Genomic DNA, 22,429 nt, shown 5'->3' with positions numbered 1-22,429 from the left:
TCAGTCACTCCCCCCCCCACAGCCCCCCCCCCCATTCTCCCCTCTCTGATCATCCAGTGCTCATTGGATGGATGGATGGGAGGGGACAGGCATGGCTTGCTCTGGCTCTAGAAAGGCAAAGCCAGCTGTCAATCAGGCAGCTGGGTGGACCCTGAGAATATTGTCAGGATCCTTCCCGGCTGAGGAACGGCTCTGCGCTGTCAGAATATAGAGGGCGGTAGTCCGCTATATGTTGACTTTGGTTCACAGTAGCAGATTAGTAAATGTACTCCTGTGACCAAAAGAGAAGTATAGCCAAAAAAAAAAAAGTTTGGTTTTACGTCTCTTTGAAGGCAGATTTCAGCAACAAGTAGCACCACTCATCTCAGTAACATCATACTGCTTGGCAACATACAATTAAACAGAAGTAACTCTGACACGTACGTGTTGAGAAAACGAGCCGTCATGCCGTGCACTAACTGCACGGTGTCTCCGTGGCGCACAGCACGCGGCGGGGAGCCGATAACCATTTCCTGTCTGATAAAGGACAATACAGAAAGTCATTAGCATTTCTTTTTGTTTAGGTTGACCAAACATATATGGCAATCTGATTGCTGAATGGTTACCGGGATGGGTCCTTGACAATCCACCAGTTATTGATATCTTTGTATGGATAACAGGTGACCTGCTGCTGGTGTGAACTCCCGCGTCCTCCCTCGTACCTGCACAAAGGGTATTACAGAGTGTTCAGCACACACAAGGTGATAAAAAGACAAAACACAAAGGTGATAGGTGACCGAGATAAGGGAACAATGGCTTCTGTGTCAGTGCTGCCAACTCCCCCTTAACCCAGTAACTCATTATGTGTGCATTGCTTGTAATCAATAGACAATATCCACTGTGTGTTTATACAAAGGTTTTCGATTGGATCATAAGCTAAACTCCTACAGAGGAAAAGGTGTAAGGCTGCAGACAGCAAATCCTTCCATAAAGGGCCTAGAAAACAGTATTACACATTTATGTAACCAAGTTCAATGGACAAATATGTAAGCATTTCAGACACTAAAAGGTGCCCATACACTGTACGATTCTCGTACGAGAATCGCAGGAAATCCCGCGATTGTACGAGAATTGTACAGTGTATGGAAGGCGTGCGACCGTTTCTACTGTATGGTCGCACGTCTTCCATCGAACAAGCAGGCTGGAAAACCCGCCGGGATTCGTACGATTCTCGGCGAGTGAGTGGCCTGCTTGTTCGACAACTGACGAACGGGCCGATGTGCGCATGCCCGTTTGCCGTCCTCGCAAGCCCGCCCCTAAAGGGGGCGGGCTTGTGATGATCGCAAGTACGATCTGCCTGTCCAAGATGGGCAGATCGTACTTTTTTTAAGTACTTTACAACCATCGCAAGACTAAGGTCTTGCGATGGTTGTACAGTGTATGGCCACCTTAAGACCAGCCATACATATCAGATGGTCATCACCTGATCTGACCAATCACATTGCCATCTGCCTATACTGGATAGCTGATTGGCACCAGGCTGGCCTGCTCAATTTTAAATAAAATTGCCTGGTTGAAATGATCTAGTATGTGTATGTCATGAACTCTCTACAGCACACTCACGTGAAAGACCCATCTTATAACTACCCTCTTATGTTTAAGGTTGGCCTAAAGTACTAAAAGACCCATTGACCAAAAAAAAAAAAAAGCGACAAAACAACATTATGCGATTTATACACCGTGTACACATAACAGTTCCCAACCCCCTATAAGAAATTGGATATTCAACATTTAATGTTCAATGTAAATTCCTAAGTTATAGTTAAAAGAGGGTACCCAGTGATTGTATGTAGGCCTTTTCAGCCATGATTTTTAGAATTACACTCTTACTATACAAATTCTGGTAAAAATATTTAAGGCTCAATTTATAAAGCAAAAGGATAAGAATCTTTATTTCACATGTGACTGTAATTTCCGCATCCTATTGGACGCAGATGGAAATAACGGTCACTCTTTTTAAAATAAGGATCCTTTTCTCAGTGTGTTAAAGTGGAACTACAAAGTCCTATTCTTTACAGCCAAGGCAGGTGCCACCTCAGCCTCTATTTGGATTGCAGTTGCCATGGTGCTGAACATGTGATCAGCTATGACACCAGCCATTTAGCAACTTGAAAGTTTGATTGAGAGCTGAAATAGGCACACTGGCAACCTTGACAGTTGGAATTCCTTAAGGCTGGGTTCACACCTGGGCGTTTGCTATATGCGCGTTTTTGCCTTTGCATTTGTAGCGCGTCATTCTGTCCAATGAAACGCGCGTTTGACGCACGTTTTTTAACCTCCCTGGTGGTATGATTTTTTTTTTTACATTTTTTGCAGTTTTTTTTAAATTTAAATTTCCTGCCAGTTCCACCCCCCTGCGATGCGGACGCGCGCAAGGGGCGGAACCCGGAAGACGGATTCCGGGAGCGGCCGGAGGACACAGCGGGGACCGCGGACAAGGTAAGAGACGCTACGCTGTATTCCAGTGTGGCTCGGGGTTACCGCTTATGGTACAGAAAATTAACCCCGAGCCACACTCGGGAATACTGCCAGGGAGGTAAATCAATGGATACGCGCTGAAATCTGCCCCATCGCGCGAAAAAAAAGCTCAAGCACTTTTTAGCGCGTAGGGCGTTTTTCAGGGTGACAAAACGCGCTGAAGTACGCCCAGGTGCGAACCATGCCCATAGCAATTAATAGGATTTCACGTCTTGAGCATTTTTCAGCGCTGAAAAACGCCCAGGTGTGAATCCAGCCTAAAAGAGAATTATAGGGAGAGTTAAATGCGATTTAAACTGCATCCCCATAGCACACTGCAGCTGTCACACGTCTATAGATTGAGACCTGAACGATCACAAACTGCTGATCGCTCAGATCACAATAATCTTTCGGCAGAGAGTGGTGCCTGTCAGTCACTGCTCCCCCACGGGGATTCCCCGCCTCCCATCTCCATTCCTTCAGCTCCGACTGGAGGGACTGGAGGGTGCGGGCACAGGCAGAGCCAGCTATCATTTAGGCAGCGTGGCGGATTCTGACAATATTGTTGGGATCTTTCCTAGCTGCAGCATGGCTCCGAGCTGTCAGCATATAGCAGACAAAATCCCGCTATATGCTGAGTTTTGGGTCACAGGAGGACATTAGTAAATGTCCTCCTGAGACCCAAAAGAGAACTATAGCCAAAAAAAAGGTTTGGCCTTAGTTCTCTTTTAAAAGTAACTGTTTTGGGAGACAGTAAATTGGTAGAGTATAGAAAGCTCCAAAGTATAGTTTTTATTTACGCCTAGTTCATGTCTGAAATAGTCTAAAAAGTATTTTTGAGCAATCACAGAAATAAAAGGTCAATGGGTTGCTGCTTTTTTTTCCTTCTGTTTAGATCACAATGTGCAGCTATATTATATACAAATTTAAATTTTGCAGTTTCTGTTTTAAACCAGTAATAGTTTAATTAGTGCCCTATGCAAATACACCCATATATACTCACATTACTGGATAACTGTTCTTGTGCGAGTGCAGCCAGCAAGGCACTGGTTTACCAAAAGCATTCCGGAGGGTGACCTGGGAGCCAAATGCTACCTCTAGTGGTTGCCCCTGGGTAATCCGTGACAGACCTCCCTGGAAACCAGAAATAAGGGTTGACAATTCAGGAATTGTGTCTAAAGCATACTGCGTATCATTAAAAAAGGCTTAATTCTATAATTCTAGAACCTCAGATGTCAGTATGGCTTCACTGTATTGCTTTACACTAGAGCAGCGATGGCAAACCTATGGCACGGTGAGGGCAGAGCAGCCTAGGTGTCGGATCCGACACACTCCCGCACTTCCCTCTAATCTCTGCACTCACAGGAGTTTCCCAACCCCGGACCAGAAGTGGTTACCCATTGCAGACACTGCAGCAGCCATGCTTGCTGATGGCAGAGGAACTACCTCATCTCTAGGTGCAGCCCTCCAGCACCGCCCTCATGTGAAAAAAGCAGATCTCACTGGCCAGATGTTGCCACACCTCTTACACACCCCTTGTGCCCTTCACCAACATGGCGTTTGCTGTCTCCAGAATGTGATAGTGAAGCGTAAATGACGTCAAACCACAGCTTGACCCATGTAGAGAGGAGAAGGTACGTCCGGGGGTCTCTGTGTGGGATGGAGGCCTGCTGCTTCCACAGGGGGAGGTTTTCTACCCTGTTTCCCCGAAAATAAGACCTAGTACTATTTTTGGGAAATGCTAAAATATAAGACCTACCCCGAAAATAAGACCTAGTTGTGACCATGCCCAGGGCCGGTGGTGGCATAAGGGAGAACTTGAAGAGCCGCGGGAGAGAATCAGCGGTGCCAACAAAGCCAGCGCTAGAGGAAGCAAGGCGGCACTGGAGGGAGCAGAGCCGCATAAGCCGATGCCTCCTCTATAGCACCGCCTCCTGTCACAGGCGGAGTGATACCAAATGCACTCCACATATGAGGAATCGATAGTGAAAGTGCGCTTTGCTCATTCTGGCCAGCGATTGGTTACCAAATTGCTCTTGGAAAGGTAGGGCACCCCTGATCGCCCTGATCACCATATTTTTGTACATGAATACATGTAGATTGTTGTACATGAATAAGTGTGGATTGTTGTACATTAAAAAAAAAAATAATAAGACCTACCCCGAAAATAAGACCTAGTGTGTTTTTTTTGAGCCAAAAAAAATATAAGACAGTGTCTTATTTTCGGGGAAACACGGTAGCAATTCTAACCAGTAACACTGATCAGTAATATCTGTTCAGCTGTTTTTGCAATGACAATCTGAATTGTTGGGTAATTACCGTGTGTGTACATATGGCCTCCCTCCACACTGCGGGTGCTTGCACTTTATACTTACAGCAGGGGATGCACCCATACCGATACTAGTATCGGAGCCGATACTGAGTATTTGGGCTAGTACAAGTACTGGCCCAAATGCCCCGATACTTACCCCCAATACCGGAACTTCCAGTCAGAGGGAGAATTCCTCTGACTGGCAATCTTGCAAGGGAACATGGAGCCAGGAAGACGGCCTCCCGGCAAATCAGGGAGGAGAGTCAGTACCCGTACCCCGGCTTCCTGATTGGCCGAGATGCCGGCTCCATGCTGTTTGGCTGGGAAGCTGGCTTCCCAGCCAATCAGCATCGAGCTGGCCAAACAGCATGGAGCCGGCTTTCCGGCCGATCAGGAAGCCGGGGTACGGGTACTGACCCTCCTCCCTGATTGGCCGGGAAGCTGTCTTCCTGGCAAATCAGCATGGAACTGGCCAAACAGCATGGAGCCGGGTAATGACATGCTGCCCGTCTTCCTGATTGCCTGGGAAGCCGGCTCCATGCTCCCGGAAGTACCGATATTTGTTATCGGCGAGTACCAAAATATAAATATCGGTACTCGATACCAAAGAAACGGTATCGGTACATCCCTACTTACAGCAGTTTTTATGACAGGTTCTCTTTGCCTTTCGGCAGCATATACTGACTATCCCTCCTCCACTCTGTTCAGCCACCAAGAGTGAAGGGAAAGTCCTGTGCTTACAGGACTTTTTGGTGATTTTGGTGGGCCTTTATATGGAAATGGTGATGGTCACCAGACCTTCATCCTCCTGTCCAGGCTGTAATTTGTAGTCTCTCCACAGCTTGGAGTCAGTGGTGGAGCGCCAGGTCCCAGTTGCAGCTGTGACCCTGGTAGATCTGCCACTGCCTCCAAGCTGGAGAGGGACTACAAATCTTAGCAACACATCCATCAATGCAGTATACCGCCAACTTTAGAGGAATACAAATCTCAGCAATACATTATAAAGCAATGCAGAATGGCACTGGCTATAGAGGACTACAAATCCCAGCAGTACATTGTAAAGCACTGCAGAATAATGATATCAGCTATAAAGGACAACAAATCCCACTAATACTTTATACAGCAATGAGTAGTAATATGAAGCTAAATACTCTGTGTTGCTTCAGGTCCACGGCCTGATGTCTCTAGGGGCTCAGAAGAGCTGTGCTCGGTTTTTCGGGGGAGGGGGGGCATTGCGCCCTCTCAGGGGGCCGGGATGGGCTCTCAGGTGGTCAGTGCGGGCCCGAGGTGGTCAGTGCGAGCTCTCACCAGAGGTATGCAGAGTGAAACTAGCAGCTGAGGCTAGTCACTAGGGCCCCATAAGGCCCCAGCGAGCGGCGCTCTGATATGCCTGAATATGTCAGAGGGCCACGGCTGCCTGTTTATGGCCGGCCCGGATTGCCATCGGGCATGCCGAGGCGATGCGGGTCGGCCTCCCTATTTGCAGGGGCTATGTTAATCGGGCCCTGGATGTGTGGGTTTGTTTTAGGAGTGTGTATAATATGTGTGTGGCGTATTTTTATGTGTGCATGATATGTGTGGGTGTGTTTTTATGTATGGGTGTATTTTATGAGTGTGTGATGTGATTTATGAGTTCGTGCTGTGTTTTTATGAGTATGTGTGCATGTTTTATGAATCTATGATTACGTATGTGCGATTGTAAGTGTTTGTATAAATGTTTGAATATGTGGATTTCCCTATTTTGTCTAAGGCAGTGATGCTAAATGTTTTTTAAACCCCGGTGCCCAAACTAAAACACAATACCAAAATTATTTTCAGTGTTGGCACTTTAAGCTAAATTGATTTTGCGTTGCAGTTTGGGCACTCAGGTTTAAAAATATTAGCCATCACTACACTAGAACCTCAGGTGTCAGTGTGCCTTCACACTAGAACCTCGGGTGTCAGTGTGCCTTCACACTAGAACCTCAGGTGTCAGTGTGCCTTCACACTAGAACCTCAAATGTCAGTGTGCCTTCACACTAGAACCTCAAATGTCAGTGTGCCTTCACACTAGAACCTCAAATGTCAGTGTGCCTTCACACTAGAACATTAACGGTCACTGTGGCCTTACCCTAGAAAACCAAGTATCGGTGTGGATTCACTCTTGAATCTAAAGCATTCATATCTAGTCACTCTAGGAGTCTCAAGTATCAATAAGCCACCATTCCAAGAGCCAGTGCAAGAGTCAATGTACCATCAAAACCAAGGTTGGAGCATGCATTCTTCTAGGAGACCAAAGTGCCATCATTTTGGGAGTCCCAAGTGTCAGTGTGTCCTTACTGTATGATTTCAAGTACTAGTGTGCCATTACTTTGGGAGCCAAAGGGCCAGCATGCCGCTAATCAGGGGCCTTGAATGCAGGTATGAGAATCCAGGGAAAATTGTATTGTACTGAAGCCCAAAGTGTTAATTTACCTTAACGTGAATTAACACTTTTGCAGGCAAATTTGAGAAACCACCACTACATATTTTGTGTGTGTTCCTATTCAAATATATCTATATATCTATCTAGATATATATACAATGACTTTTGTACTTACCATAAAATCTATTTCTTGAAGTCCATTGAGGGACACAGGATTTCAGAAACTGCCTACAAAAGGAGGTTTAGGATACTGGAAAACAGAAAAATCCTAAGTCGGCTCCCTTATAACCCCTAGTCTGTCCAGCAGAGGGGTGGCACCTGTGTGAATGGACTCCAAGAAATAGATTTTACTGTAAGTACAAAAATCTTATTTTCTTTCTTGACCAATGAGGGACACAGGAATTCAGAAACAGTCAGGACATGCAAAAGCAGTCCAACTGTGGGGTGGGAAACTGCCACTGAAAGATCCTAGAAGGGACTAGGAACCCACTGCTGCTTAGTAATACCTGCTGACAATTAAAGGGAGCACAGAGCAATCCAGCCCTGCAGAAAATGAGAAACACGCAGTAGCACAAACCTCTCCCTTCAGTGTGGGAACTACGGAACTACTGATTGAGGAGAGCCAGATGGTAACGCTGAATCAAGGTGAGGGGTCGGGGGGGAAACCGGAAGCGCCGACCGGAGGGGGGGTGCCGCGAACGAGCACATATAGGCGATCGGCGGGCTATGGACCCGCCGATCGCCTATATGTGAAACACCCGGTAACGGGTGTGTGCATTTAGCGGGTCTTTTCTGCCCGTGCGTGCCCGCTAGGGGGCGCGCGCGAGCAGAAAAAAATTGCCGTCTGGAGACGGCAACCCGCAGATGCTGCAGTGCCGTCCGTCCGTTTTTTTACTACGGGCGGACGGCAAGAGGTTAAGGAAGCAGGGCAGTCAAGAGTAACACACTCAGCAGAATCCAACATAGGAACTGGCCACTTGCCTTATAGCAGGGAGAACTCCCAAACCTTCCTGCCTGGGGGCTGAAAGTCCTGCAACACTCAAGTGATGTTCCAAAGAGTCGAAGCCAGGAAGCAAACTCACAGTGGGATACCCCGACAAGGCAGATAAACCTGTTCTGGGGAAACCAGAATTAAGCCCCAGTTATGGGGCACCCCAGCTAGTGGATTGCCACCACGGTCGGCTGAAGAGACCACCACTTTTATCCCAAGAGACTGATGGGTTAACACCAGGGACTTCTTGATCTGGAGACCATCTGGATGTTGCGCCCTAAATCCAGACCCTCTGAACCCTACAAGCCCCTGAAGAGGAAGCAGGAGGAATTTCCCTGTCAGTTAAGGAAGAGTCCAATGACTCATAGGGTAGAGTGTAGACTGCTTTAGCAAGGTTTTGAGGTTAACAGCTTTGCCCATAGGTGACCAATGGTTACCCACGCTAGACACCCGTGAGTCCCTATCTGGCTGAAGTTTGCAAGTGGTAGGCCTTTCAGAAGGGTCCTGACCGCAAGGGTCCAGAAAGCTGCCAATCTCCAGGGAAGCTGGTCTAAGCATTCCAAAATGGATATTCCAAGAAAGGACACTAGGTAGGACATTACGGTGCTTCAAGAAATAGCAGGTGCCTCTGTAGAAAACTAAGGGGTCAGGTCTTTGAAGGGAACGCAGCAGAAGGAACTGGTGTTGGCCAACCTTGTAGGAGGGGGAATGCTGAGGCGTACCAAGCACCCCAAGAGATATACAAACAGCTCCCTACCTGTATAAGTGGGGCTGTGCCTTCACACAGAAAGCTTATCAAAGTGGTTAGCTGACCTCTGTATTTGAGCTCTACAGCCTGATTGGGAGTACTTTCTGCAGGAGTAGATTAATGAAAAGGAAAGGATTCCTCTGACCCCCTCCACAGACCTCCTGCGTTGAGGAAGGAGTGTACTCCAGCAACCTGTGAAGTTGCTAGTGATGGTGTTAAGCAGAGATCCGAAAAGAGGATTTCCCTTGAAGGCTAATTGGACGTATCATTGGCATCCCAAGCATGTAGCCCTATGCATTTATATGGACATCAGTCGCATGTGAGACTCAAGATTAGATGCCTGCAACAAGTCATCTAATCAAACACAAAGCGTTATATGTCTGATCCAGTCCCTCTATAAAATGGGGGCCTGCCTCAGCAGTGGAGGGATCCGTCTTGAGGGAATATACCCATTCTCACATGATCTGACAGATTAAAGTACTTACACACTCTCAGGTGGGGTCTTTGCAGCTGTATGAGAGCTCTAAAACACCTAAGGCCTGGAACAGCAGGCTAATGCTTCAGATGCAGGGGAAAACACACCTCATGAATAAGGTTTGAAACAATCTGTTGTAAGGTCAATTGCACTGAAATGCTGACAGCTTATGGAGCTGGTTTGATTTACCATCTTGTCTTGAATTGTAATGTCTTCCTTATATCGTAAAGCGCTGCGCAAACTGTTGGCGCTATAAAAATAATATGTAATAATAATAATAATTTAGGAAATCAGATGGGTTAGAGAGAGACTCTGGAGGGGATGGCACCAGATCATGCTTAGAGCCTCATTGGGCAGAATTCTCCAATAGGTGAGCACAAACAGTTAAGCCCAGGGTGGACACAGAGGTTCATGTGGACATAGGGGAGGCCTCAGCCTTGCCCAACAGAGCTGAGGAGGACTCAGATGAAGACGACCCTACAACAATAGGTGGCCCAGGTTTCAGATTGTAGGCATCAATCCTTCTAAGATACAAAGTAAACATCCATGGAATCACTAGGGATGTATAGGTCTCTGGTAGCAGCGGGACTGTCCTCTCTGTGTCATAGCGAAGACATGTTGCTTCCACGTAGCAGTAATGCAACTGGGTCCAATATGAGGCAGAGATTCAGGTTCTTACAATCCTGGGCAGCTAGAGATGACCAGGTCACTGTAGGCAGGCACTGGAATTAGACCAGAGCCTGGAATTGCACTTGGTGCTTCAGGAGAAGCAGTGGGATGGTGTGTTCGCCAGCTGAATGGTGGGAGCTGAATGGTGGGAAAAAGCACAGACCATATGCGTTTATCAATCTAGTGGATGACTTCAACACTTAGAGTGTCTTGGCCTTCACCCTTACTGAGGAAAAATTTGAAAAGGTGCCCAAAGGTGCAAACAGTGAAGTAGCTGCCAGTGTTTCACCCAAATGGCCTCACTCACACACCAAGTCTTCAGAGACAGGGTCACGCCTGTGTGCCACACCTCTGCAACAGGATAGCACTCCGCGTGTTGGGTAGAGGAGGGGGTTATACTGAGGTTGACTTACATCTTTACAGCCTAAAAACATCCTGTGTGTAGCAGTATAACCCAGCTGTTTCTGAATTCCTGCGTCTATCAATGAAACGCGTAAAGAAAGTTTTTGGTTTTTTTCTCTCAACGCTTCGAATACACTTGGGAGGGGTTAAGACTTCTGTCACATTCTTATTCCCATCCATGACATTGGGAAGATTACAACTCTGTGACAGCAGAACAAAAAATAAGGCAAGCAGTTGTCACAGGCACAGGGAAACACAGACAGAAATAACCTGACAGAGGTTCTAACTCTTCCCCATTTTACTAAGAAAAGGGAAAAGTTTTTTTTGCAGTATATGCCCCCACTGGAAAGATTTCCCATTACTTCCCGTCAGAAAGCGAGGGCAAATCACTCCAATAGGGACACAGACTGCTAACAAAAACTTGTCACATTCTAACACTTTCCCACTTTGACCAAAACTACAAAAACATTTTTTTTTATGGAGTTGGGCTCTAAATGTCTGTGTGCTTTAGCTCTGGAAGCTTAGCCATCAGTGGGCCCTCATTGAAGGACCCCAAGAAATAGTGAGTCATTGCTTTGGTACCCCTGGTGTTGGTGGCGTCCATCCTAAAAGGTGGCTCCGATTAAAAGCTCTTTTGTGTCTAACTAGAAGGACTACCCAATGTTTGCATGCTTGTGATCTAGATTATATAGCTATAGTTTATATATAGCTTCTTCTAGCTTTCTTGGTATAAAGACTAGCTCTAGGTTTTTACACCAATAGCTAGAAGAAACACACCTACCTCCAGACTGGCTTGGAATGCACTACTCATTATGTGATCATGGGGCCCAGAGTGGGTCAGTATGGATAGGTGTATATAGAAGGTTCCCAGGTAAAAAACAGCAGGAAGAAGCAGAAGAGCCAGGCAGCGTGCACCCAAGTGAAACACCACCGACATCTGCAAGGGAGAGAGAGAAAACAGATGAAGTTGCTGAAGTCACATAGTCACTGCGCTGATAAGTCATGTACATACATTTGAGAGTTTGTGGTCACCAATCAGCTGCCAACTGTGAACTCCAACAATACCAAGAATCAGAAGATAGGTAAAGAAACCCATGTACTTCACCCTAAAAGCAAGAGATGAGTGTTAGAGGAGAACCACACGAGGGAAGCGTATGATAAAGGTAAATGCTTCAAAATTGAACTTACCCCACAGCAAACGAGCAGGAGACACCAGTCATAACCAGCCAGAACCACCAGGACATGGAAAATGGACTGGAAAGAGGAAAACATCCTTATAATTTATCTATACAGCTTATGGCCTTAGCTATTTGAAGTATATATAAACTCAATCGCTAAAACCTTATATAAGATTTTTGCAGGTTAATGTAGTTCCTAAAGTTGTTTTCAGCCATTTTACATATGTAGCTTGCATTAAAATACTACCTGGTGAGCCTGCCATGAAAGTCTTTGTTCAGGCACCTTCTGTTATGGGATGACAACTGTCTCCCAGTTGTGCCTCTGAGATGTCACCTTGTCACATATGCTCCTTATGAACATTACATGCATCCGTGCCTACACACAGTGTCCAGGCATAGTTCACTAATGCCACTATATAAAAACTGGACCAGAGCAATGATGTGCAGATAACACTAAAGTGAGTGCACATCATTACTTCCTGTAGACGGGAAGTGGCTCAAAGGCTGATAGATCAGCAGCACTAACAAAGGATGATAAAAGGAGAAAACCAGTATTTTATGTGGCAAAGTGTGTCAACTGTGTATGATACACAAAGCTAGAGCACAATAAACAGCATATTTATTTATTACAGCTACTTATATAGCGCCGACATTTTACGCAGTGCCTTTATATAGTTGCACATTCACATCAGTCCCTGCCCTCAAGGAGCTTACAATCTAAGGTTCCTATATCACATGCATACATAGAGGGCCAACTTAGAGAGGAGCCAATATTACCTTCCAGCATATCTTTGGAGTGTGGGAGGACACTCCTCCGAGTACCCGGAGGAAACCCACGCAAGCACAGGGAGAACATGCAAACTCCTTGCAGATAGTGACCCGGCCAGGATTCGAACCAGGGACCCCCAGTGCTGCAAGGCAGAAGCGCTAACCACTACACCACTGTGCAATGAATATGAAATTCACCAAAAAAATCACTGCAGGTGAAGCAATTACTTCAGTTTCAAACACATGCAGTAAGAGGATTTACCTGCACAAAACATTTGGTGAATGTCACAAATGTCTTCCAGTTAAGGTTTATATCTTATTTAAGGGAGTTTAACAGGGAGAAACAGGAATTTCAGCTCCAAGGGAGGCCACAGTTTATTGCATTCAGACAATGTATAACCACCAATGAGTATTCAGCTCTTAAAGTTCACCTGTGCCCCATACTATAAACATTAACTAGTTACATATTCTTAAAAAAACAGTAAAAGAGCTTTAAAGCAGTCATTCTGCCAAGATTCAGCTCTCATAGAAAAACAGTGCCCCTGTCAGGAACGTTGAAAATGAATATCTATACAAAGGCCCTTTTTCATTTTTTGTTCACATGTTATAATCCACATTTTAGGCTTTAAAATTACTTAAAACCCCCAAACATTATATATTTTCTGAAAGCCAAGACCCTATAGAATAAAATGGCGGCAGTTGCAAATTTGGATGTTGCACGACATTAGCGCAACTTATTATCAAACCCAAAAGTTTAGTAAAAAATGCATTTAAGTTAAATTTAGTTCCCCAAAACACTATATAAAACCATTTTGTTTTTGTAAAATGTAAAAGATGAGGCAACAATGAGTAAACAGATAACCAACATGCCCAGGTTAAAAATTGTGTGAGTCTGTGAAACTGTGACAGATTTCAGTACACCAAAAAGTCCATAGGCGAAGCTTTAAAAGCCCCTACAGGCCATCGGTTTAAAGATACGTGTAAATATTGGCCCTAGAATTATTGCTCTCAGTCTGGCTTACAAGCCCCCCATGTAATAGCATATTGTCAGTGACAGGTACTCTTTAAGGTGATACTGGGGGTCCAAAAGACCCCTAGTATAACCTTTACACTGTAAATAAGCTATTGAAGTGCAAATCACACTTCAATAGCTTATTGCTGGGCTTCATGAGCCAAGAAATGACAGCTATGGGACTGGAAGTGATGCAATACACGTCGCTCTCGGGTTCCATAGTACGGGGAGGAAATCGGTGAACGAACATTCATCGATCTCCTCCCCAGCTTCCTGCCGACACCCAGCAAGCCCGTCCTGGGCCTGTAGCCTCCTACAGCAGCGGACCCCAGGAAAAACGGCGAGGGGGGGCCCGGTTACCGGGTTGTAGAAGTGATCTGGCAGCAGCTGAGCCGCCAGAATCGCTTCTACTGTAAAGCCTACCACCGGCTCTACAAAACTGAACAGACTGTTTAACCCCTTCAGACTACATGATGGGATTATCCCATCATGTGTCGTGAAGGGGTTATACTGTAGATACAGAGATGAATATGGGCTTCTTTGAAATTGCTTTCATTGCTTTTTCCAAATATGTAAATACTTCAGTGTGTACGAACTGGGCACAGGTTCACTTTAAGCACTTCGCGACTGCCGTACCTTTTGAAATTTGGTCAATGTGGTGTTCTGGAGCATTTTAAAATGGCACTTTGCTTACATCTTGTCTGGCAGACATTAAAGAGTGCAGGTCACAGGCAAAATGCACAAAGCCAGTCCGAGTGGCACTGCGCCTTGCGATTGCTGTGATTGCCAATCACATTGATCACAAATGTAAACACTGTGATCTGTTTAAATTTGAGAGCCCTCCTCCTCTCACAATGGATAAAGGAGAGAAAGGAAAATGTATTGAGCAAGATTTAATGAATGAATGGTAAGCAGCGGGAGATTCAAAGTGGGGGATTTGGAAATAATTTGTGGGATTTTTTTAAAACCCATTCAATGCCCCCCATACTCCCCCTTCCTCTCTCTGAGTGCGAGCTGTACATCTCATTTCCACCTCGTCTCTGATCTGTATGGGGACACCTTCACCTTCCTTATCCTATACATTACCACCCTATCATCTCTAACCTGCCACGGTATGTGACCTGTACGTTATTCATGCACTGTATCGGGTGCACCATTACCAGGCTCCATGTTTTAACCGCTTCACTACCAGCATGCTTTTTTCAGTTGTGGCAAGAAATAAGATCAACTTGGGGTGCCTACTTTTTTAAAATGGGACATTTTGGGGGTGTTTGTAATGTTCAGGCATTTTTATTTTATAAGAGTAAGGGAAAGTAAAATAAAGATAAATAAATAAAACCGCAGTGGTAATTAAATACGCCGAAAATAAACCTCTCAGAAATCAAAAGATCTTGCTGCACTCCTTACCGGAGTCAAAAAAAAGACCCGTATGGACGGGTGGGTGCTTGTAGTGGCCACAGATGGCACCGTGAAGAGATAGGATAGAAAATAACGTCACCAGCACTCCAAGGGATAATGAAGCAATAGTCAATTTATTGGCACATTGCCATTCAACTGCAAGCGCTTTCGGGGGCCTCAGAGGGTCCCCTTCATCAGGCTCAGAATGACACAACAGTGAGAAATCATGCACCTTAAATAGACATCCAAAAGTGAGGTTAAAACAGACCCCTCCCATTGAAAAACGTCAGCACAAAGTCCATACCCGCCATATTGCTTCATTATCCTGGTGCTGGTGGCGTTTTTTTCTATCATATCAAAATAAACCTCTGTCTCAAAAAACAAACAAAATAAAAAATGAATTTGGGTACACCACTGCATGACTGAATAGTTGTTGGTCAAACTATCACAGCACTAAAAACAGCCTGGTAATGAAGGGGTATATATATAAGGTAGTATTCAAGTGGTTACGGTAGGTGAAAGTGATGTACAACAATACAGCTATCTTCTTTTGCTCACCTGATCTGCTGGTGACTCTGGAACTTGAGGTATGACAAGAAGGCCAGCAGAATGAAGAAGATGAGCACCGGCTCCAGCAGGATCAGTCGCGACTGGGTGATTAGAGCATTTTCTAGAACACAGTAAAAGGTACAATACATCAGTGGTCCAATTCCTACACGTTTATCTGCCAGGTCAAAGAGCTTCTTCATACAGAAAAATAGACTTCTTTCCCCAATCACGTTTCCGATCTAGCAGCAAGCCTTACTTCTATATCTCCCAGCAAGGACTGAGCTTTACCTTAAAACATTTCTTCTGGAACTGAGCATTTCTCTCAGTTAGCTATAACTTGGCCCTGATTACACGCCATACTGTGCTAATAATCTACAGCCATCCAGATAATTAAAAAACAAATAAACTCACTGATCTTAAAAATCAGAAAAACTCACCAAATAAAATTAAAATAGCAGCTATTAGCCCTGCCAAAGTAGAGAATCCAAGCTCCAGTATTATCTGATAGGCCAGCGGGACGCACAATCCTCCCAACACAGCTGGGAGCAGGCGAAGTGTCCAAACAGGAACATTGCTAGTATATTCTACAAGAAAACAGTCAAATTAAACCAGTGCAGTATACAGACGCTACAGAGTAGAAGTGAAAATACTCAGATATAGAGAAACTATTGTGGGCCTGTTTTTTTTTATATATACACTGCCTGGCCCCCCCAAAAAAAGAAGTCACACACTCTAATATTTTGTTGGACCGCCTTAAAGGAGAACTATGAGGCGAGTGCTTTTCACTCACCTCATAGTTCTAGCCGACCTGTGACAATGAGACTGTCACAGGTCGGCTCAGTAGATCGGAAGGTGAGCTAACACATCCCGGCGTTCGCTCCCCTCTCGATCCTGTCACGGCTCTCTGCCGTGACCGGAGGGGCTGGATTCCCCCCTCCCTGCTCCGATCTGCCAGCGCTGACTGGCGGAACGGACGGGGGAGGGGGCGGGTACAGTTGGCTCTGCCTTTAGATAGGCAGAGCCAGCTGTCAGTCACGCAGCTGGGCGGATCCCGGCACAATTGTCGGGATCCGCTTCAGCTGCGGCGTCTTAGTATACCGCGAGCTGTAGCTCGCGGTATACTGAGCCTAGGGTGACGGGAGGACGCTAGTTTGTGTCCTCCCGTTACCCTAAGGAGAACTATGGAGAAAAGACTTAACCCCATAGTTCTCCTTTAAGCTTCGAGTACAACAGGCATTCGCCGTGGCTTCCTTTCAGTAAGCTTATGCAATGTCACAACATTTATTTCCGTCCAGGGTTGCATTCATTTTTCACCAAAATTCTAGTGATGATGATGGGAGAGTCGGACCGATGCGTAAAGTCTTCTCCAGCACATCCCAAAGATTGGATGGGGTTAAGGTCTGGACTCTGTGGTGGCCAATCCATGTGTGAAAATGACTCATGCTCCCTGAACCACTCTTTCACAATGTGAGCCCGATGAAACCTGGCATTGTCATCTTGGAATATGCCCAATGTGCAATCAGGGAAGAAAAAAATCCATTGATGGAAAAACCTGGTGATTCAGTATAATCAGGTAGACAACCAACATCATATTTCGGGAATATTTCTGAACCTAGATCTGACCACCTGAAGCAACCCCAGATCATAACACTACCTGAAATTCAGGTGGTGACTTTTTTTTTAGGCCAGGCAGTGTATACAACACTATTATTTTACAACAAGCATTTAATACAGAGTGCTACCATGAAACAGGATTTCCAGTGTATTATGGATTTTCTAACAGAAAGCATAGCAGAAGCTGCTTCCTTTCCTTAGAAATGAAAGTAAAACTGTAGACAGAATCTTTGTGACCGCATACCTGACTTGCCGGAGCAGCTACACGATCTGCATCTCTGTTGGATGCAGACTGCAGAGCGGCTCCTGTTAGCTCCCGCATGGAGATCCTTTCGGCTGGAGCTCAGTTCTGAGCTTCAGTCGAAAGGATGTATTAGTGATGTCTGCAGCAGACCTCACTAATCACCGCTAGAGCACCAGGCATCGATCGTGCCTCCTCCCTGCAAAAAGGTAAGCAGGAGAGGGGGGCTCTGTATTTTATATGAAGGTGTGCAGGGAGGGAGGAGGGGTTTTAATATTTTACATGTGGGGAGTGTATTATCTCTCTATATATATGTATGTGTGCAGGGGTAGGTTTTTTTTTTTTTTAATATGTATAGGGGGAAGTGTATTACTTTATATGTACAGGGGTAGTTTTTTTTATGTGTATGGGGGGTGTAGAAATGTATTAGGCTCCATTCACACCTGTATCTTTAGGTGCAATTAGGGATTCCTGTGTCAGGAACTTGCGTTTTCCTGCAGCAGAAATCCCTAATCTGGTGTTTACAAGCGGCAGCTGTCACCCATTGAAGTTAATGATCAGGTGACAGCACCTGCATGTAAACACCTGCACACCGCATATAATTATATGTGATATGATTACATTTGGTTAGGAATCAATCACTCTTCCTGGACGCATCAATTGTGCTTCAGGGAGAGTGTTTTCTAACCGCATGTAATAATATCACATACCATTACAAGCGGTGTGCAGGCGTTCACATGCAGCTGCTGTCACCTGATCATTACCTTCAATATCTAACAACTGCCACTTGTAAATGCCAGATTAGGGATTCCTGCTGCAGGAAAATGCAAGTTCCTGACGCAGGAATCCCTAAATGCACCTACAATTACAGATATGAATGGGGCCATATTGTGTGTGTCTATTGTGGTCTGTAGTACCATACCGGATATAGTTACATATTAATTTGAAGTATGAAATTTGGCAAGCGGCCCCCATGGGAGAAAAAAAATTGTTGAGTGGCCCCCGAGTGAAATTAGTTTAAGACCCCTGGTTTAGAGAAGGGTTAGAACCTCTGCTAATTTTTTTCTGCCTATTAGGGACAGGAAACCACAGCAAAAGAAAAACCAGACCTAGGCAATAACCCATTCAAACAAAACATTTTTTGCTTTTAATCACTTGAGTCACAGTTGTCATTTTAAAACCGCGCTGAAAAAGTGGCTATTATTTCCAGCACTGTTTGAAAATTGAACCCGGACTCAGCAATGTTAAGTGCCAGTTGTGTTCCAGCACTAAGCCCAGGAGCCAAATCATTCCAGGAACTTGTGATCACACTACAGAGCGCTCACCAACAGCACTAAAACACGACAAAATGTGCAAAGCAAATTTTTCAAAATAAAAATGAATTTTCCCTCCGCGTATTAATCTCCAATTCCCAACAATTACATCAAACGCTTTAGATGGCGTGCATTTATTGTGTGAGCGTCAAACGCTAACGTAAGCGAGCGCAATGCCATTTGTCGCTGTTGTGCTAATGTGCAACCAAAAAAACAAAGTTCTCTGAGACGCTCAAGAGGGAAAGGATTCTAGCTAATATTGCTGGACTATTATGTCCTGCACCCTACCTGCCCCAATTCTGTTCCACATGAAGTTACCATCAAAACCACCAAGATATCCTGTTGAAAGAAAATATATGAGGAAAAAGTAAGAAAAAGTAATATTAAAGACATATAAAGTACTTAAAACACAAGTCCCATCCATGTACACTAGAGTCGTATAAACATTCTGAATACATTCAATTTACACTGAAGTAGGGATGCACCGATACTTTTCGAGTACCAATGCCGATACTTGGCATTTTCATGAGAACTACCCGGGTTGCAGCGGTTGCAGCTGGGACCTGGCTCTGGCGCTCCACCACTGTCCTGAAATCATTAATCTGTATTGTTTTAGAAAAACTGTCACATGACAAACAAAAATGTATCAGTACTTGTATCTGTGAGTACTTGGGCAAGTATCAGTACTTGTACTCACAAAACTGGTATCGGTGCATCACTTTATATATATATATATATTAATAAAATCAAAATCATACATTAAAACAGAGATGTACAAATCCCAGAAGCTCCGTGTGCTCCTTACAAATGACAGCGGCCTCTTAACTTTTGAATTTTTCTCTAGTCTAGTCTTGGAGCTGGAAAAGTATCTGTACTTGTACCGAGTACGTTACTTGGTATCAGTGCATCCCTACACTGAAGTAAGATTTAAGGGATAACAATTGACATATTAGACTTGTGTGTGTGTGGGATGTTTAAAACTGCACATCCTGACCCACACTGAAAAAAGGGGTCATAACAAAGGACAGATCCTCACTGGAGTACACAGCACTCTAGGCACTGGGCTTTGCAAGGGCTATTGACAAAATTATCTTTAAAACTGCATGACCAAAAAAAAAAAAGCAGTACATAATACTTACACTGTTTCCCGGAAAATAAGACCTAGTACTATTTTGGGGAATTGCTCAAATAAAAGACATACCCCGAAAATAAGACCTAGTTGTGACCATTCCCAGGGCCGGTGGTGGCATAAGGGGGAACTTGAAGAGCCGCGGGAGAGAATAAGTGGTGCCAACTAAGCCAGCGCTAGAGGAAGCGAGGCGGCACTGGAGGGAGCAGAGCCCCATAAGCTGATGCTTCCTCTATAGCCCCGCCTCCTGTCACAGGCGGAGTGATACCAAATGCATACCAAACGCCTGTGAGGAATCGATAGTGAAAGTGCGCTTCACTCATTCTGGCCAGCGATTGGTTAGCAAATTGCTCTTGGAAAGGTACGGCACCCCTGATCACCATATTTTTGTACATGAATACATGTAGACTATTGTACATAAATAAGTGTGGATTGTTGTACATTTAAAAAAATAAATAAATAAGACCTACTACGAAAATAAGACCTTGTGTGGTTTTTTGAGCCAAAAAAAATATAAGACAGTGTCTTATTTTCAGCGAAACACGGTACCAATCCCACACTGGTAAAATGAGTCTTCATTCATGCATACCTATGGACACTGCTTGTACGTTCAGTATCCCAAACTTTCACCCAACATTGTTTACAGGCTGCAGAACATCTCAAAGAATTGAATGCTGAAGGTACCAGCAGTGGCCACAGTTTTGTAAGAGAACAAAAATTCCTTTCACTGGCGGCAGGGCCAATACAGATTATACTTCCTCCCGTTACCCTAAGGAGAACTATGGGGAAAAGCCCTGACCTCATAGTTCTCCTTTAACAGGCTGCTTTTTCTTTCCAACATTTTTTTTGGTGTCGCTTTAACATACTGACAATGATGTGATGTTAACTTTGTTATTAGTAAATCTGCATACCTCCTAAAGCTAAAAGCATGTGTCCTAAGGGGGGTCCGCTGTCATCCAAGAAGAATATTCTGTTCACGTACATGGATATAAACTGGCCATAATATACTTCATCAAATCTGTGACACAAAAAGAAAGAAAATCACAACATGTACCATTATTTGTATATTCTGCACCACAGACTACCTCACAATACTACATCACAAATTGTAAGCAGGAATGGGCAACCCTGACTGAACAGATTAGAATCTGGCTTACATTGGTCATACTGAGAAACACAAGCTGATCACTGGGTCATGGGCAAAGCAAAAAATGACATATAGAATGCAGTCGGTCAGTAACATTTACACAAGCTTTTATTTTTTATGAGTCTCTTCTGTAACATAGTTAACAAGATAAAGATGTGCAATTCTGTATACAATAGTCAGGATGCGGCAGTCATATCCTGGTCAACCCAACACAACAGTTCCTGTTCTGTACTACAAGCTGATCACTGGGTCATGGGCAAAGCAAAAAATGACATATAGAATGCAGTCGGTCAGTAACATTTACACAAGCTTTTATTTTTTATGAGTCTCTTCTGTAACATAGTTAACAAGATAAAGATGTGCAATTCTGTATACAATAGTCAGGATGCGGCAGTCATATCCTGGTCAACCCAACAGTTCCTGTTCTGTACAGGTGTGTGTGTATGTATGTATGTATGTATGTATGTATGTATGTATGTATGTATGTATGTATGTATGTATGTATGTATGTATGTGTATGTATGAATGTGTATATATATATATATATAACACGTGTGTGTGGCGGGTTGACTAGAATATGACTGCCTTGCCCTCACTATTGTATGCAGGAACCGCACATCTTTATTTATCATGAGGAAAAGAATATATATGGACAGATATCCAGAATTTTACTCTGCCTAAAATCCGAAATACGAATATTGAGACATATACGAATTCCGAATATTGTCGCATTGACTCATATGTAAGTCAGGTCTGGAGATCATCATACAGATTATGAAATGTGGGGCAATCACAGAATCAAGGTTATGATCCATGTGCAAACACTTACCTTCTACCCCAAGGATTTCCACACTGAATGCTGTTTGCAACAATTGCAAAGAAGTTTACTCTGAGCAAACCGCCAACATGAACTAATGTGGGATTAATGCGAAGCACATACCCACATAGTTCATGTTGGCAGCATATACATATTTGAAGAGTACATTGGAAAACATACTACTAAGAGGTTGTATGTTAAAGAACACAGAGACAAAGTGAATAGGGGGTGTTTTAGAATTACCATTTTTGTTTAATTATTGTGTGTCGTGTTTGCTCTATTGATCATTATAAGGGCTAGTTCACACCAAGCGTGGAGCAGGTCCAGAGCAGAGCAGGTGCAGACCGGATCAAACTGCGTCCAATGTATTCCTATGGTATTTTTAGCTCCAGTTCACATCGCAGCGTGCAGATCCAGAGCAGGTAAAAAAAACTGCAGCAGGCCCTATTTTACCTGCTCTGGATCTGCAAACGCATCAAAAACGCATGCAAATGCCTGGAACGCACTGAAAGCCCATGTTAAGCTAAAAACAAAAAAACGCATCTAAAAGACTAGCGTGCGTGTGCAGAAACCTGACCGGATCTGCTCTGCATTTGGTGTGAACAAGGCCTAAAGGTCTTTCTCTTTGTTTTTGGAAAAGGATTATGTTTTAAACTGTGTATAGTGGCCACAAGAAACAATAGGATGTATTACAATTTAGATGGAGTCCTTTAAACAGGTACTAGTTGCTGATTGAAGGACATAAATAAAGATATGTTCCAAGATAG

At 44.3% G+C, this 22,429-nt stretch overlaps 1 protein-coding gene across 1 annotated transcript in view; it reads right to left on the bottom strand.

The window, feature by feature from the left end:
• Positions 1-22,429, bottom strand: part of POMT1 (protein O-mannosyltransferase 1) — a 41,833-nt gene that overhangs the window by 16,004 nt on the left and 3,400 nt on the right. The window contains exons 3-12 of the mRNA XM_018565343.1: positions 20,610-20,716; positions 18,858-18,908; positions 15,839-15,985; positions 15,411-15,522; positions 11,685-11,750; positions 11,509-11,602; positions 11,278-11,433; positions 3,500-3,630; positions 606-701; positions 424-516 (exon numbers count right to left, since the gene is read on the bottom strand). Of these exons, the coding sequence (XP_018420845.1) occupies positions 424-516; positions 606-701; positions 3,500-3,630; positions 11,278-11,433; positions 11,509-11,602; positions 11,685-11,750; positions 15,411-15,522; positions 15,839-15,985; positions 18,858-18,908; positions 20,610-20,716 (1,053 nt within the window). The remainder of the gene's footprint in view (positions 1-423; positions 517-605; positions 702-3,499; positions 3,631-11,277; positions 11,434-11,508; positions 11,603-11,684; positions 11,751-15,410; positions 15,523-15,838; positions 15,986-18,857; positions 18,909-20,609; positions 20,717-22,429) is intronic.

Source organism: Nanorana parkeri, unplaced genomic scaffold (assembly GCF_000935625.1).
Source record: "Nanorana parkeri isolate BGI_ZX_2015 unplaced genomic scaffold, ASM93562v1 scaffold834, whole genome shotgun sequence".
Taxonomy (NCBI): domain Eukaryota; kingdom Metazoa; phylum Chordata; class Amphibia; order Anura; family Dicroglossidae; genus Nanorana; species Nanorana parkeri.
Note: the sequence above shows the minus strand (reverse complement) of the source record. Positions and strands in the feature narration are given on the sequence as shown.